Source organism: Nannobrachium achirus (genome assembly GCF_963921795.1).
Source record: "Nannobrachium achirus genome assembly, chromosome: 19".
In the NCBI taxonomy this organism is placed as follows: domain Eukaryota; kingdom Metazoa; phylum Chordata; class Actinopteri; order Myctophiformes; family Myctophidae; genus Nannobrachium; species Nannobrachium achirus.
In genome coordinates, this window is record NC_137826.1 from 43,060,098 (window position 1) to 43,077,548 (window position 17,451).

General features: G+C 40.0%; 1 protein-coding gene across 2 annotated transcripts in view; it reads left to right on the forward strand.

Annotated features, from left to right (window-relative positions):
• The window catches only part of gabrb2b (gamma-aminobutyric acid type A receptor subunit beta2b), a gene marked incomplete at its 3' end in the record, with an annotated part of 124,377 nt that extends 115,322 nt beyond the window's left edge, over positions 1–9,055 (forward strand). The window contains exons 6-9 of one of the 2 annotated variants that reach the window (XM_080748389.1): positions 1,056–1,208; positions 4,204–4,448; positions 7,128–7,268; positions 8,708–9,055. In XM_080748389.1, the coding sequence (XP_080604515.1) occupies positions 1,056–1,208; positions 4,204–4,448; positions 7,128–7,268; positions 8,708–9,055 (887 nt within the window). The remainder of the gene's footprint in view (positions 1–1,055; positions 1,209–4,203; positions 4,449–7,127; positions 7,269–8,707) is intronic. The other variant, XM_080748390.1, reaches the window with a different exon arrangement.
• Positions 9,056–17,451: the final 8,396 nt, after the last annotated feature.

A 17,451-nucleotide genomic window follows, 5' to 3' on the forward strand; every position in this document is an offset into this window, starting at 1 on the left:
CACAGTCGAAACACTGGTTATTAGGGGTGTAACGATACATTTTAACAGCGATACGATACGCATCACGATACATGGTTAACGATAAGATATATGGACGATATTGTTTCATTCATGGCGATACGATTCGATTCAATGATTTAAAATCGATAGTAAATATTTAGCAGAGAAATTAAATATATGTGAAAAGTGTGGATAGTGCAGGTTTTTAAGGGAAACATGTATTATTATGGATAAACACAGTGATTATCTGGCAAATACATGGACATCGTATTTGAACACATTATGGACAAACCTGCACCTTGACATGAACCCAGAGATTACACACATTTATCGATATACCAGTGTACTGTAGCTATATGGAAAGTAATTAAACCCCTCTTTTTAATTTTTTCTTCTTAAAAATGCTAAATACAATGCACAAGTAGGTAGTATTGATACAATCGATTATTTGCACTACTGATTCGATACGATACAAAATCAAACGATACGATTCGATTTTAGCTGTTTTCATTTCGATATACTTCGATTTTTTTAATTAAAAAACGATATTTCAATGCAGTTTATATAACGTTACACCCCTAGACTATTTTAGTATAGGGAAGTCAATAACAGCTCCTGAGAGGTTGGATATTGTCACTGTCGGGCAGAAAGACTTGTATCTCCAAGTTTCAAATGTGTAAGTTTTTTCGTAAAGTAAAGCCCTGCTTCATCATACAAGACTGTCGCACAAAACGAATGACAATAGCCGATCGGCTATTTTCTCTAGTTTAAACCATTTTTTAAATGATAAATACAAAACGAACGAGTGTTGGACATACAAGGTTTCCACCCGACAACCCGACGATATATTGAGAGCGATAGGGGTCTGAGATTGCATAACCTGGATACGTGAAGCCCATGAGACCCGAGGTCAGGGGAAATGTTCCCTCATCTAACGATGATTCTATTTGCTTTTTCGCTCTCTCTCCCTTTCCCTCTGCCTCCCTCGTGTTCCTCCCTCGTGTTCTCCTTCACCCTCCTCCTCCACCCTCCTCCTCCTCCTCCTCCTCGGCCAGGCTCCTACCCTCGTCTCTCCCTGAGCTTCAAGCTGAAGAGGAACATCGGCTACTTCATCCTGCAGACCTACATGCCTTCCATCCTGATCACCATCCTCTCCTGGGTCTCCTTCTGGATCAACTACGATGCATCAGCCGCCAGGGTGGCTCTAGGTGAGCTTCCTGCGGTGCACTTTTGAAACGCAGCGCAGGTCATAAGAAAAAACACTTAAGGCTATGTGTCCACGAGGCATTCGGTTTTCAATGATTCAGGAGCGCTCGCAGCCACCTCTGAGCACTTCCACTTCAAATTGTCTCTGCTTTTCAGGACTGGGGAAAGGAGAGTGAGAGTGCATTTTACACTCTCCCTATGAAACCCCTCGCTGTCGGCTGAAGAGAGGCAGCTGGCGACTCTGTAGTTGTCTACACCAGTGGTTCTCAACCTTTTCAGGTTGTGACCCCCAAAATAATCATATTTTAACTGGGGACCCTCCCACCCTGACGAGCACTAAGAGTTGAGGCATTAAACTGTGTGTGTGTGTGTGTGGGGGGGGGGGGGGCAGTGTTAGTTGAAATATGATTATTTTGGGGGTCACGGCCTGAAAAGGTTGAGAACCACTGGACTACACAGTACACCCTCCACAGGCCGACAGCGAGAGTTATCAGTAACACGGATTGAGGATAAGATAAGCTAAACAAAAATACATTTTTAAACTAAACTACATGACCCCTAGTGTCCCTATTCTGGGGTGAAGATTTTGCAAAAATAGCAGATATACATGCTTTGTGCATATGTACCTCAGCTCGTCGGAAGAAAAGAAAATGCTTTCCTTTCACCTTCTTATGAACAGCATAAAAGATCCCATGTTGCAGACAGTGAGGTCACTAAAGTCCATCTGGGACTCTGCTATATACTGTACATGGGTTTTTGGAAGACTCAAACGTCCCCTGTCCCCTCACCATCCCCCGCACCAGCACACACCCCGGCCATCCGCCATTATGTAAGAACTGCACGTGTAGCCCGGGCCGTGAGCTCTGTGTTGTTCTGGCTCTGTGTTTATAGGAAGATTCTTTCCTTTCCTCCCTTCACCCGCCTCTCCGTCTGTCCGTCCGGACTTCCATCCAGGCCTCGCTTCAGACGAGGAGGCAATCTCGCTGATTGAAGACTGGCCTGCATTCAGTGATCTGAGAGAGAGGCCACGCATTGGGATTTAATGAAAAATAATAATAGCAGTAATGCTCTATTAATGTGGGGCGGGTTGGTGGACGGAGCGATATCGAGAGACGCTGGGTCACCTCCGATCCAAACTATGTTTCGGGAGCCACTTTGTTTTGACCCAGTTTTCAAGGCGTTTAGAAGGCCTCTCGGCGGAGGCTGGATCACGTGGCACGCAGTGTGCTCCGCAACTTCATTGTTGCTGTCGTTGTTGGGCTGTCACAGACACAGCCGGCCCGGGAATGTTGCCTGAATCCTGTTTTTGAAGATTGATGCCTGTTGGCTGAATGGCAACCATGGGAAGATTGAGACATTCATTGTTTGCTCAGACACTCCACTGACAGCTCCAGTACACCCAGTACACAGTGCTCGATGCCTTCCAGTACAATATGCGGGCGGCATAGGAGGGAGAACTGTGCATCAAAGGTTCGTTTGAAACTGAACTTTTTGAGAGTGCATTGCTTTCATGTGTAAATGAGTTGTCGAAAGTTAAAGCAGCGATGACACGGACACAGATGATAATAAAGCATGGCAGGATATTATATAGGCCTACACACACACACACACACACACACACACACACACACACACACACACACACACACACACACACACACACACACACACACACACGTTCGCATTTGTCGAGGTGAAACAAAAAAGTTGCTTTGATTTAGCTGGAATGGAAAACACTGGAATGGATTAGGTAGCTTTATCTATGACAGTGTCTTGAAGAAGGTTTATCATGACATTTATAGCCACTGATGAAGTTGGCACAGCTTTTGGAAGTCGAGATATAGGATTAAGGGCAGCCAGGAGGGAATACTTTCATCCCAAAAAACCTAAAGCTGGCAAAACAAATACAGTAATGAGGCAGTTTTGATGACTACAGCACATTTGTTAAGTATTCACAAACTTCAGTGACAAGCTGCTCCTCTTCTCAGTTTTCATTTTTACAGATTAATTAAAGCTGAGGCCTTCGACAGCCCTCTGATAGTCAGTGGGGGCTCATATGGTGTCAGTCAGAGTAACTACAAAGTCAATGTATTGAATCGCAGAGACACAGGCTGACAGTAACTATCCCCTCAAGCTCGCCCTCACTGAGGGCGAGCTTGAGGCTTTTGAAGGTTTTGAGCAACACATTTTCTCTGCAGGGGTTTGCTGCTAATGAGCATAGAACCAAGGTTTAGATATGAATTTCAAATCCTTTAATCACTTAAGGTGCGCCACGGCAATGCCCTATCTCGCATGCAGAGTTTAAACTCACAGGGCAACACTGAGGGATTACACTGGCCGTGGCAGACTTAATCAGGTGGAGAATTATTATTGTGTGGACCACGCAGGTGCTTCACATTCAGGAGTGTCTTACTGTATGCTGTTCATATACTGAGCTTGAAAATAAGTTCTCCGCAATGTCAACATCTCATTAACTTAGAACGGAAAAGGTTGAAGAGAACCCATTCCTAATGAAGCATAAAGTTACGCTTCTTCCTCAAGGGGAAAAAAATTGAATGCACTGCCTACTTTATGTCCTTACAGGGACGGATTAACCCCTGTGAGGGCCCCGGGCCGAAACTTTTAAGCCATGATGATCATCTGTGGGTCAAGAAAGCACCTGTAGACAACAGTGGAGGGGCCCACACATTTGATATTTGATTAACTTACAGTATACAGTACATTTCATTTTAGTAAATTGTCGATGACCACGCGACCCAGTTCCCCCAAGGGCCCCTGAAAGCCAAGGGCCCCTGGCCCTGGCCCCACCGACCCAATGGCTAATCCAGTCCTGGTCCTCTATTGCATTTTGATGAGTTACTGGCTAGTTAACTGGCTAGTGTCCCATTTCTCTTTGTGCCAGTTGGTATCCCAAACAAACAGATACATCCTAAATCTCTCTAACCTCTCCTGTTTTGAAATGAACATGGCCTTGCCTCTCTCCTCTCCCCCTCCCAGGTATCACTACGGTGCTGACCATGACCACCATTAACACCCATCTGAGAGAGACGCTCCCCAAGATCCCCTACGTCAAGGCCATCGACATGTACCTGATGGGCTGCTTCGTCTTCGTCTTCCTGGCCCTTCTGGAGTACGCGTTTGTCAACTACATCTTCTTTGGACGCGGCCCCCAGCGCCAGAAGAAGGCAGCGGAGAAGACGGCACTGGCCAACAACGAGAAGCTGAGGATGGATCCAAACAAGGTAGGTCCTACCAGGGCATTCACCAAATATTCGAATATTCGAATATCAAAGTCACTATTCGACGTTGTTCACCGAATTTGAATATTCGCTTTTTTTTCTTTTTTTTATTGTTTTTATATAGTTTATAAAGCTTGGCTAGATAGGAAATCATAAGAATGAGTTGACAATGCCCCTGGTGGATGAATTTGTTAATGCTTTATACCAGGGGTTCTCAACCCTTTTTAGTCCGTGACCCCCAAAATAATCATATTTGAACTGGGGACCCCCACCCTGACAAGCACTTGGAATTGTAGGTATTACATTTAATGTGACTCGGTTCCGCAGATAAATATTGTGAAAATAGCAGATCTACATGCTCACAACGCCTCGGGGCGTTGTGAGCATGTAGATCGGCTATTTTCACAATGTTCGCCTCTTGCTTACTTAATATTTGTCAGTTTGGCCAGTCCTGTCGAATATTCGACTATTCGAATACTTTGAGGTTGAATAATCCGAATACTAAAAATCACTATTCGTGAATGCCCTAGCTCCTACCAGGTAGCAACAAAGCTTCTTTCTCATGAATACAGTACTGTATGCTGGTTCCCAAATAGTGGGCCGCGACCCATTTGTGGGTCACGGACCAATTTCTATGGGTCACGACTCGAGTAAAAATCTAAAAGTATTTTCCTCCAAAAAAAAAAAAAGAACACACACATCTGAAATTCCATAAGTTCACAACGTGGCGCGAAGCAACACGTTGTGAGCTTGTAGATCGGCTATTTTCACTAGTTTGGGTCCCGGGCAAACGTCTCATTTATCTTTTGGGTCATGGGTTAAAGATTTTGTGTCACTTTGTTCTTGCAAAGTATATAAAATAAACTATTAACAATATACACATGCCGGCAAGAAGAAAGATACTCTAGCACAGAAATTTACATTATTTTTGTCTTATTTCCCTTCTTTTTCTTCTTATTTTTTTAAAGCAGTGTTTTGGCTTCATTAAGCACTAATCAAATGTATTTGTTTTTCTTTTCATTGCACAACTGTCTAAGGAGTTCAGTAAAACCAAGTTATGCGGTAGTAATTAGTGACTGTCCCCCTGTGCCAAGAAAAGACAGTATAATAAGCTTTTACTGCCCATGTTTGAAATACTGATGAGACACACTGGGATCTGAAAGAGAGTTCTGTCTGACACTTTGTCTTAATGTATCACGCTCATAGTCATTTTTATATTCCTTTTGGAGCTAAACAAAATAACAAGTCAAAATGTCGGACTTAAAGCACTTTTCATTGTACCCAAAGTCTCTTAACAAACCCAAACCCCAAACACAATAAACAACTTTATTAAGAGAGAACAAAGTTAAAAGGCTAAAACTGAGCAAAGACTAAAACAATAAGCCAAGACATAAGGGAGATTTGAACTGAAGCAAAATACGTTCTTTTAAAAAAACAATACTGTAGATACAAAACACTAACAGCTTATGCAAGGATAGAATTAAAAGTGTGCAGATAAGCAGAACCCTAGAGAAAACTGTAAGAAATGTGAGTTTTCTCTCATGAGAGCAACATTATTACAATGTCTACTGTACTGAAGTTTATATAAAAACAGTGAGCTTGTAGGTCTGACAAGTTATTGTTGAATACAGAGAGCGGCTACTTTTCTCCCATGGACCTTAAATATATAATGGATGAATACCTAGCCTACATTTTTAAATCTTCCGTAAAAAAAAGTCTGAAGAAGAAAACGTTGGATCCTGTAGCAGTTATTGTGATTTAGTACACTGTAGTAGTTAGTTTGAAATCTAGAATCAAAACAATGCATTTGCAAAGAACATTCTGTATCACATTTTTCAGTGTGGTTTTCTTTACATTGTATTTATGTTTTACTTTGATTATGCTTACACCGTTTTAAATGATTTTCCATTGATTTTGAATCTGTGCTCAGTATACTGTATGTGCTATCAGCAACGCCCACCCACTACAGACGGAGAATAATCTTTCTATAACTGTGCATCGTCTCTGTCAGCCTATGGTCAGAAGTGAAAGAAAGCGCTTTTCGGTGCATTTCCAAATGGGGGTTGAGTTCACCTCTGTTGCAACATCGATCCTTCTATTTGTAGGAGTTTCTGTTGTGTCTGACATCAGTCCATGTTGAATGGTTTCTGTTGTCTGACATCAATGCATTGGAGTCCATATTTGTGCATGTGAATGGGGCCCCCAACGGCAACATTTAGCTTTATGTTGTGTCTGATGTCGGTGCATGTAGCATTTGCCTCCATAATTATATGTGCATATGGGCCTGTGGGGGCAGACTGAATGACTCACCCCTCCACCCACCCATTAGGCAATTTTAATGTAGTAAGGCTGCCTGCCTGAGTTATGGAAACAGTATACAGTATATTGTGAGTTGTGCTTGGGCTACTGGCAATGTGCACAAAACACAAAAAATCGGCTGTTGATTGGTCTAGTGGTTTTCAAGAATGACTTCGGAAACAGGCGCGCACAGTCGCGCAGACAGACAGGCGTGAAAACATAATCTCCGTACCTGCCTGTCCCAGTGTGTCGGAGATGATGAAGAAAGTGATTACCTTTTGAATTTATTCATATCACTGTACTAAACTACAGCTCACCGAACTCATCCCCATTCCTTTACCCTTTGCAACGTCAAATAACCATGACAATTTTGTATGCTTACAGTGGCTGGTGGGGAATGTGGTCGGGCGGGATGATACTCTGTATGCCAGAATGAAACAGAGGGACCTGGATGGTCATGACTCAATGTGGGAGCCAATCTTTATGGACGATGCAGGACTAGGATTAAGCGATCCAAAGAACAAGGTATTGGTTCAAGCTCAAAAGAGGTTTTGTCCAGGGTACCTGATGGCTCAGTGAGTGCACAGACCATAATCTTTGTAACCCCATCGATGAAGTCTGGTTTGAATCTGACCCTTGTCTCAAATGTGTCTCCTCTTTCCGTGCCCTTTCTAATTACCATGACCTATCTGAAATAAAGCCTAAAGCCTAATGCGAGACATGAATCTTTAAAAAATACTATCGTCCCACAGTGATTGCAATTGTCCCAACAGTGGTGATAATGTTTTCACATACAGTAATATGCCAGTGTTTTGGAGCAACAATTCACCCTTTGTCAGCCTTCTGATTGGTCCCTGACTGACCAACCAGCAGGCTCTTTCTGCCTTGTCCCGCCCTGGTTCTGCCCCTTTTATGTTGAATTAGCTAAAACATAATTTTAGGAGAAATAAAAACATTTATGCGAAGTCACTATACTGTACCTAAGAGGCTCCTTTTTTACTGAAACCAAGTTTAAAATGAGAATTGAATACCACAAAATAACCATAAGAAGCAACCACCAAGACACAGCAACCAATGGGTGTGGGATGTGACAATGGGCGGGACTTGACAAAGGGTGAATTGATGTCCCTTTTATTTCAGTGTCTTTGCAACGTAACTTGTGGTCTTAAAACTGTGATTAAACTGATTTTGTATTCTTGTTCTTACTGTAGATAGTGATTGCATGTGCCATTTGCAAATTCAGTGATGATTGTTAAAGGACAACTTTGGTTTTTTACAACAAGGGTTCATATTTTAGATAGTAATCAGGGAAAAGAAACGGTGAGTGTTAAAATATTTTCATTTGTATCGTTTTATCGCATTTACCGTGCTAAAATGTGGGGCATGCGTAGCATGGGGGTTGGGGGCATGCGTACAAGTGGCTAAATATGTATTTTTAGACACAATAAGCCAGCAGTTTCTTTATTGCTATTTACAGTAACACTACTAGCCCCCATAAGTCACATCCAACCATGAAAGGTTGCGTTGTATCTTGGTAATGGGCTTATTCTGTGTAAAATGACATATTTAGTACTTGTACGCAGAAGTAAAATGAAATCATTTACTTCTCATCTTTTATATTCTTTATTTACAATCTAAAATATGAACCCTTGTTGTACCCTTGTGCCCGGTTAGCTCAGTCGGTAGAGCTCTCGCCTTTGGCCCACAAGGTCATGGGTTAGATTCCGGGCACCGCCAACTCAGCTTATGAGTAGCACGGCTTGGCAAGTCGTGCGGCAAGTACTGGGAGCTGATGGTAGGTGTGGCGCTCCACCTCGGCAGTCCATCTCCCAGGGGTCTAGCGCATTGTAACGGGTACAGACTCCCGCGTGTTACCGGCTGATACCGACAATAAGCCACTCCCGACCTACTTTGTTGTAAAAAACCAAAGTTGTCCTTTAAATGAGCTGATTTCCCACCCACAGATGGACTCTCATGAGAACATCCTCCTGGGTACCCTGGACATTAAGAACGACATGGGGCCATCAGAGCTCGCCCTCGGCCTCAACGACCCGCGGAACACCATGCTGACGTACGACAGCTCCACCCTGCAGTACCGCAAGGCGGGGCTGGCCAGGCACAACTTCGGCCGCAACGCCATGGAGCGCCACGTCACCCAGAAGAAGAGCCGGCTACGGAGGCGCGCCTCGCAGCTCAAGGTCAACATCCCCGACCTGGCCGACGTAAACTCTATCGACAAGTGGTCGAGGATCATCTTCCCCACTGTCTTCTCCTTCTTCAATGTTGTCTATTGGCTTTATTATGTTAATTAGGGAAGAGAGGGGGGGAACAATCACTTCATAAGGGCAAAAAAACAAGAAAATGTTATTCGTTTCCATTTTGTATCTGGTTTGTTTTGTTTGCGTGCGATCTTGCAAGACAAGACGTATTTACTATAGGTTAATGTCAGGACTGGATCCACCTTAACCACTTAAACCCTGAAGTCTTAGGGAAACGGACCCGAGTTGCATCTGTAGTTGGACTTTTATTTTTATTTTCTCCCCGTCTACACCAAATCTCTTCGCTCAAAGAAGTAGCCGATCTACAAGCTCACGTTGGGACGTGTTGTGAGCTTTTAGATGTGCTATTTTCTTTATTTTGGCGAATGTTCCCCCCAGAATACAGGCATGATGGGGTTCAAGGGGTTAAGTTGGAACACCACAATTGCTGGCTAACACATAGAAACCTTATAGGGAGAGATTTAAAAAACATTACATGGTGCCTGTTCCTGAGTAACTGTTTATAATTTGATTATTTTTTGTGAATTGTGTATTTTGCCATTTTAAAATGTTTGTTTGCATAAATTTTCTTTTTTCTTTTTCTTTTCTTTTTTGCTAACTCTACAGAAAAGATAATCTGTTGCCAAAATCTTAGTAAGGAATAAGTTACACAGATATTGGTTTTAGATTATCCAATATTTTTTAATCAGCACTTGAGAATACAAGTACAACAATTTTCAAGTTGATGTATTTTCTTCTTTAAGATTAATTATTTAAAAGACAGAAAAAAAATCTATATTAGAATTGTTTTCTTCTTGATATTCTGAAGCTGTTTTGCATTTTACAATGCCATGTAAAGTTATATCATTGTGAAACGCACATTTATTTTCTACTTATAATGAAGACACGTACACTGCATAATTTATTTCTAACATTTATCAGGATTCCATAAAACCTTTTGAATAGTTTTATGACGACATTAGTTAACAAAACAAAGACCATACTAAACATTCCAGGTGTAGGTGCAACTAGCATACAAGCTCATTGATGGCCAACAAATGAATTGCCTCAATACAGAAAAGCCAAGAGATGAATAGAAAACAAAACAATGTTTGCATTGTTTGATTAGTTATCTATTTACTTAGAGAAGGGTGATCCTGTCCACTGTGTCAAATTGTTATAAAGCTAAGAATAAATTACATAAATAATAGTATATAGAAAATATTATAGGAAATAATTACTAAACATAATTTATATGTGACACATTGTTTTACCTATATTGTTAATTTTCACAGTATATCCTATCAAGCCAAATTTGGCTTCATTCAACCATTAGAATAGGTGTTTTTTTTTGTTTTTGTTTTTTCAAAGGACTAATTCCCATTGCGCCAGCACTTAACAATGTGAAAGAAATTAATTTCCTCATTCCTTGAGCCACTGTACATATAAATATCCTCTGTCTAAGATTTTTTATAAATATTGATAATGTAACCCGTAAAGTTTATGTCAGCTCTAACTTTGGATATAAATTGTGATTTACAGAGTCAATTAAAATATGTCCCAATGAATATTATTGTACACATTATGGAAGGTAAAGCCTGTTTTTGATCCACAGAAAGACCAGAGTGCACGGAAAAGCACAATATTTCTTATATCTACTGACAAGAAAGTGTCATCTTTTTATGTCAAGGTGACACGTTCCTTTTTGTTGGTCATATATATTCTTCTCCTGCCAGATTATTACAATTCTTATATAATAATTAGCTATAGCCAGTATATATGGTAATATTGTTTGTTCTGCTATTTAAAAATTACAGTTGGGGTTGGTAACCCAAATGAAAATGACAGTTTTCACAGCTGAGAGAGTGATCTAATGAATAGTGATGCTCTGCCTTTGACTATACGATAGGTAGATTTTATATAACATTTTGCACACACATTGCACATAAATTCCTGAAAGCCATAGTGGCTGTACTGTATGGTAATTGTTCTAAATACTCAGTGGTGGAAAAAGTACTCAGATGTTTTACTTAAGTAAAATTATCAATACATGCATTATACTGTAGATATACTAGTAAAATTCTGGAAATTCAAAATGTACTTGAGTAAAAGTATGAAAGTGTTGGCATCAAAATGGACTTAAAGTACAAAAAGTTACAAAATGTTTGAAAATAGCAGATCTACAAGCTGGTAGTTAAAGTGGTTTATGTATGTTTTATAATATTATAATTTATATCTGCAAAGTAACGAGTAACTAAATGTAGTGGATAAATCATATCCCAGATGTAGTGGAATAGAAGTAAAAGTATTGGAAATTGGGAATACTCAAGTAAAGTACAAATACCTCAAAATTGTACTTAAGTACCGTACTTAAGTAAATGTACCTAGTTACTTTACACCACTGTAAATACTTGGTGCTGGTGAGCCCTTGGCCTGTTGCCCTCAATATGGCGTCCGCCTGGAAATAAACATGATTTAACATGGCTACGGTTACACTTGATATTTTAACCACAATTTTAACATAACCTGGGGGCACCAAATTCAGAATTTTGTCACAGCGCAAGTGGTTCTTCACGCCAACATGGAAAACGTTGGAATTATTCGTGTGACATTGAAAGGAAAAATAGAGAAGAGAGAAGTCATGTGTTTTCAGTTCATCTTAAAGGGATAGCTCTCCCAAAAATGTGCCTTTTTTCTATCGATTACTAACCCATGGAGACTTGGATTCATGGATATTTATTTGTATTTGTCACTTCCTAACTGTCACTTCCTAACCCAGCCACATGGGTCCCGCATGGGTACTAACCCAGCCACATGGGCCCCGCATGGGTACGAGGTGGGCTACTTGGGTACCATGTGGGCATGGGCCAATAATTTGATGACAGTGGTTCCCTATGGAGGCACAAAGAGCCTGTTTTGTTCCTTATGGAGACACAAAGAGTCTCCTCAAATTATTGGTTTAGGAATGTGACAAAAACTATATCCATTTATTCAAGTATCCATTGGGTGAGTAATCAATAGACATCAGGACATCAGGTCTTTACAAAATTGCATTGAAATGACAATTATAACTGTAGCCTTGTCTCACATGATTCTTATACCTAAAACAATAGGGATTTATCATAGCAGATTAGCCGTTAACCATTTCATTTTTTATTTATATTTTATTTAACCTTTATTTAACCAGTAACAAACATATTGAGACAAAATCACAAAAGAGGAACACACACACTCATAAATATTTGTATTTTACTTAAAATAAACCACAGTATGAATTGTTTTTTGGATTAGATCTATGATAATATATTCATTCATAATTCCAAATCATAAGAATTTAGTATAAATAAATCTGTTTCAAGTGTGGCATAGCAAAATATTTCATCGATTGTTCTGTTTAATGTTTTCTCCTCATACAAGTTAAATAGCTACTTTGTTTCCTACTGTTGCCATTTTGTAACAGTAACAGTTGTACTTTATACATCATCACTCACGTCTGCTGTGATTAAACAAACCAAACGTACTCCACATTATGATTTAAAATCAACTCGGCAACCAACACATTCTTTTTTCAACGGATACATCACAGTTCTAATAGGGTGCATCCCGCCACTCCGACATGTCTCCTTTCCGACATGTCTCCATTCCGACACTAACCCTATCTCTAACCCTAACCCTAAACTTAACCCCTATGGGAGTGTCGCCACTCCGACAATTAGAAGTCAATTTCGGAGTGGCGACATGTCGAATGGAGAGCGACTCCCGTTCTAATACAATGTGTTGATCGCGATTAATAGCAAACCGCACAAACCAATTATAGTGAACATTATAATTTGAACAGTCATCATCATTGATATTCTTTCTGTTTGTTTGTCACAGTTACACCCATATAGCTAGCGACATTCCAGATTCTTCAAAAAAATTGGTATTGTAAAATGTTAACATTTTTTACCCATAGGGACGTGTTGGACTCTGTCTCATAACGCATCCCAAAACTGGTCGAACCCAGGTTTGTATGAAATAGTGTCTTAATCGTTAATTGGAGAATAGCAGCTTTGTAAATAAATACCAGAGATTTCTAATGAAAAGATACAAGGACATTTCCAAGTCATTTATACTATACTGTAATGTAAGGGGAATGCAAAGCAATTTCATGGTCGAAGACGTTGTAAAACAAATAATGTACATATTTTATAAAGCGTGATCACCCAGAGGAAATATATTCTTTTTAATTTTGCTCTACATAACTGTTAGTCTAACCACATCTTTAGTTTTGCCAAATCATAAAATGTTATCAAGAATGTAGTTGATATTAATATGAGCTGTCAAACATAACATAATGAGCTGTAATGTGCAAAATATAAGCATTTCTGTTACCAATGATCAGCTAAATATGGCACAATCTAGAGCCACACACACACACACACACACACACACACACACACACACACACACACACACACACACACACACACACACACACAGAGCATTAAATCCTCCCATCTCAGGTTAGCATGAGTCACTCTAACAAAACCAGAAATTTAATTTAGGATCAAATGGTATAAATGGAAGTAATTTATGGGAGTACGACGACTAAACATAGATTTGCTTTAAATGGATTTCCAAATACAGTAACGCCCATGCCTGCCATAGACCAATCTCAATCACTGCCCAGTAATGCTACTGTATTAACTGTTGTTTTATTTCTACATTTATTTCTGCATTTGCAGTATATTACTATTATTATTATTATTAGGCCTATTATTATGATTATGATTATTATTATACTGTATGCAGTGTGTTTGAGAGTGTCAGAGAGTGTATTGTATGTATGTCGGCCAGAAAAACAACTGTTGTGTTTCATAAAACAAGGCTCTTCACTTTGTATTTGTACCTCACCACTTTATTTCTGTCAGATATTTTTATACTTCTTATACTCCTATGTATCAAAGCAACAATACTGTTGTCAGGCTAAAAAAAAAAAAGACTATAGCGCCTCCACCTTTTAGTTCAGTTTTGCTCGATACAGAAAGTTTACACAGTCCTCCCCTTTGGGCCGAGTTCAGTTTGACTCGTCGTCCAGTATATGGTTGACAGAGTGTTTCCCGATGCGGATCATGTCAACTCGTCCTGGATCAAAATATTTTGTATCATTTCAAAGTAGATTATAACTGATTTCCATCCTGTCTGTTAGCAAATCAGATGGCATTGAGTCGTCAGTGCCATAACTCTGCTCGGCATGGGCAATCGTTTGGCTAGCAGTGGTTCTCAAACATGTTTAAGTCAGGGACCCCTAAACTTATATACTGTATATAATTTTGGGAGACCCCCACCTGAATTTTTTTTTGACCCCATACAAGATTTGAGTTGTATTCAATGTTTTTATACAAGCTCACGATGCGACGTGTTTTCAGCTTGCATTTTGCAACTTCCAGATCTAGCCGGTGTACATACTGTAGGGTAAAATTGTATTTAAAAGAATTGCTGGGGACCCCCTGGAACAACACTTTGAGAACCATTGCCTTAAAACATTCGACAAACCAGTGGTTTGCATAAACGTAGTAATGTTTTTTTCTCTGACGATTGGCTTGCGTCACTCATCATCAAGAACTTATAAATGTGAATCATAAAAAAATATGACTTCTTCTGTTTTTCTTTCTTTCCGCAATAGGCTAACATGTTGATATTTTTGGAAATGCAAGGTTTTTGCCCGGCAGCAGTAAAAAGAGTCCTTGTCTAGGGTGAAAGATATGGATGGACTGACTAAATGACACCTCCTGGTTCCAGTGTATGTTTGCACACACTCACTAAAGAAGCCTTAAGCTGGATTTATACTTCATTGTATGATGCTATCGTGCGCCGAAAATAGCTCAACTACAAGCTCACAACAAGCACATCGATGCGGTGCATTGTGAGCTTGTGGATCAGCAATTTGTTGGGGGTGCGATATTGTCTTACAACAGAGTATAAATTAAGCAATAGCCTCCTGCTGCCCCGGACTTCACTCCCAAGCAGGATCTACCCTCTCCTCTCCCCTCCACAACACCTTTACCTATCTTCTATGTGCCGCTCACAAGAACATTCCCAGACAAACCAGAGCTGTACCTTCCTAAAATATATACCCTAGAATAAAGTCTGTCTTTACTACATGGAAAAAAACTATGGAGATGAGTATGTTGTCAATAAATATTGTACATAGTTCTAAAACCTGTGGGTCGATGTTTTCTCTCTCTGTAGCCCAATTGATTTGCTGAGAAGAGGCAGAGAGAATGGGGAAGAGCATACATTCTTGTTCTTGTTAAAAGTTTCAACACAGAACATAAAACAAACAGTAAAAAATCTAACAACTTTGTTTTCAAAATGAGTCACACCAAGTGCCTGACTTCACTATGAGCTATTGTACACTAATAAAGAAAGGTTGCCTCAACTTTTAGGAAAACTAGACAAGGTCAAGTAAGTGTAAAAAGAGTGCAAAAGAATTGAGCCACAAAATGACAAACCATAACAGCAATTTGACAGTAAATCATTATTTTTGCATAATGTATAGACAGAGGGAATGTGAAATTGCTTGAGACAAGTACACATAACATGCTTCTACATTGAATAGACCCTTATAGATATTGAACAGGTAATATAAATTATGAAGTTTCATGGCCTTGTGTTGTGAATTGATGATGATAGCAGTCTACATGCATACACTATACCGTAGATCAGGGCTTCAACATCCCTAAGGGATCCTCAGAGTTACTAAAGGGGGTCCTCCAAATCTTTGTGTGATAGAACATTTTGTTCTCCTTTTTTATATTAAACGCTTGAACTCTAGCATAGCATCCATATTCTGAGAACTTTAGCCAAAAATTGGAGATCTACAAGCTCACAACGCCTTGCGCTGCTTGTAGATCGGCTGTTTTCAGCAAAGAGGTTTGTATTTATTGGTGTAGAGTGGTAAAAGAGCAAACTATAGAGTGAAAGGTCAAGTGTATTAAGTAATGACAGTTCAAGTGGTTAAATATCTGAAAACACAAATTGACAGGAATCCAAAATGCACTGATGATTGTGCTGTTAAACGATGAAACTATATGGAATCTACGGAAAGGTTGTGGGGGGTCCCTGCTTCATCTCTCTCTCTCAACTAAGGGGTCCTTGGCCTGAAAATGTTGAAGGCCCCTGCTATAGATAATATTAGAAAGGGGAGTTCAGCTGTGTGGAATCTTGACCAGGTGTTTGACGCAGTATCTGCTTCTGTCTCCTACAGAACTGTACAGAACGTGCAGATGTGTGCGCGTCATACTGTATAGGCGTGCATGCAGGCCCAAATTAGGCTCTGAAAATCTGAAACAGAGCCGAGTGCAGACTGTGCACCCAAGTGTCATAGGTGTGCGGTGCTGTCAGTGGGAGACAGGCATCTTTATCAGCTTGACCAATGAGGCAAACACTGCTTGGCCACATCGATATTGGTGTAACTAAGAGATTAGCTGGAGGTTCAAACACTTGAGAATGCATGTTTTACATGCTGCACAGATAATCAACCACGAGGCAATAGATGCAGGGCTTCAGACGAAGGAAGGAGTGATTGGCTAGTTCCATGACTCCCACTCCGTATTCGGGAATTGAGTTCCTTGGCTCTAATGACGGCGTACAAATCAAACATGATGCTGATTGGTATAGTGGTTTTCCATATTAAGACACAGACACACACATATTATAGACACAGGACAGCATTGACAACAATATATGTGCCCTTCTGCTATGTAGGAGATTGTACCTCGGCCAAGCAACTCAGACAAACATGCACATGCGCGCCTGTGTGTGTGTGTGTGTGTGTGTGTGTGTGTCTGCGTGCGTGCGCGCGCGTGTGTATTAGTATGTTAATACATACTAATACATCCACCAAAGGTGGGTCCGTTCCCCTGCATGAACATGATCAAAGCAGCCTTGCAGATGCACCATGTGTTGCTTTACATCAGGGTTGGAGAGATATCTACCAATGACTCTCATCTCTCTGAAAATGTTTAGTGAATATCTGACCAACACATGGTACCCTTAACTGCTCATCTGTATTGCTTTTTGATCTTTCTCTATGGGGAGCATTACATTTTTTTTTCCAATAAAGGTCTCATGACATGCTGTTTTAACTAAACATAAAAGTCATGGTCCTTTAAACGAGTAGGTTTTAACCAGTGGTGTTATCTAACTAAGTAGATTTTACTTACTAAGTACTGTACTTAATTACAATACTGTTTTGTACTTTACTTGAATATTTCCAATTTCCAGTACTTTTACTTCTACTCCATTACATCTTGGATCCAAATATTGTACTTTAACTCCACTATTTGAAAGCTTTGGTTACTAGTTACTTTGCAGGTACAAAATTATAACTTTATAAAACATACATTAACCACTTTAGCCCTATTTTATACCTAGGCTAGTTGATGCGACACGTTGTGTAGTTG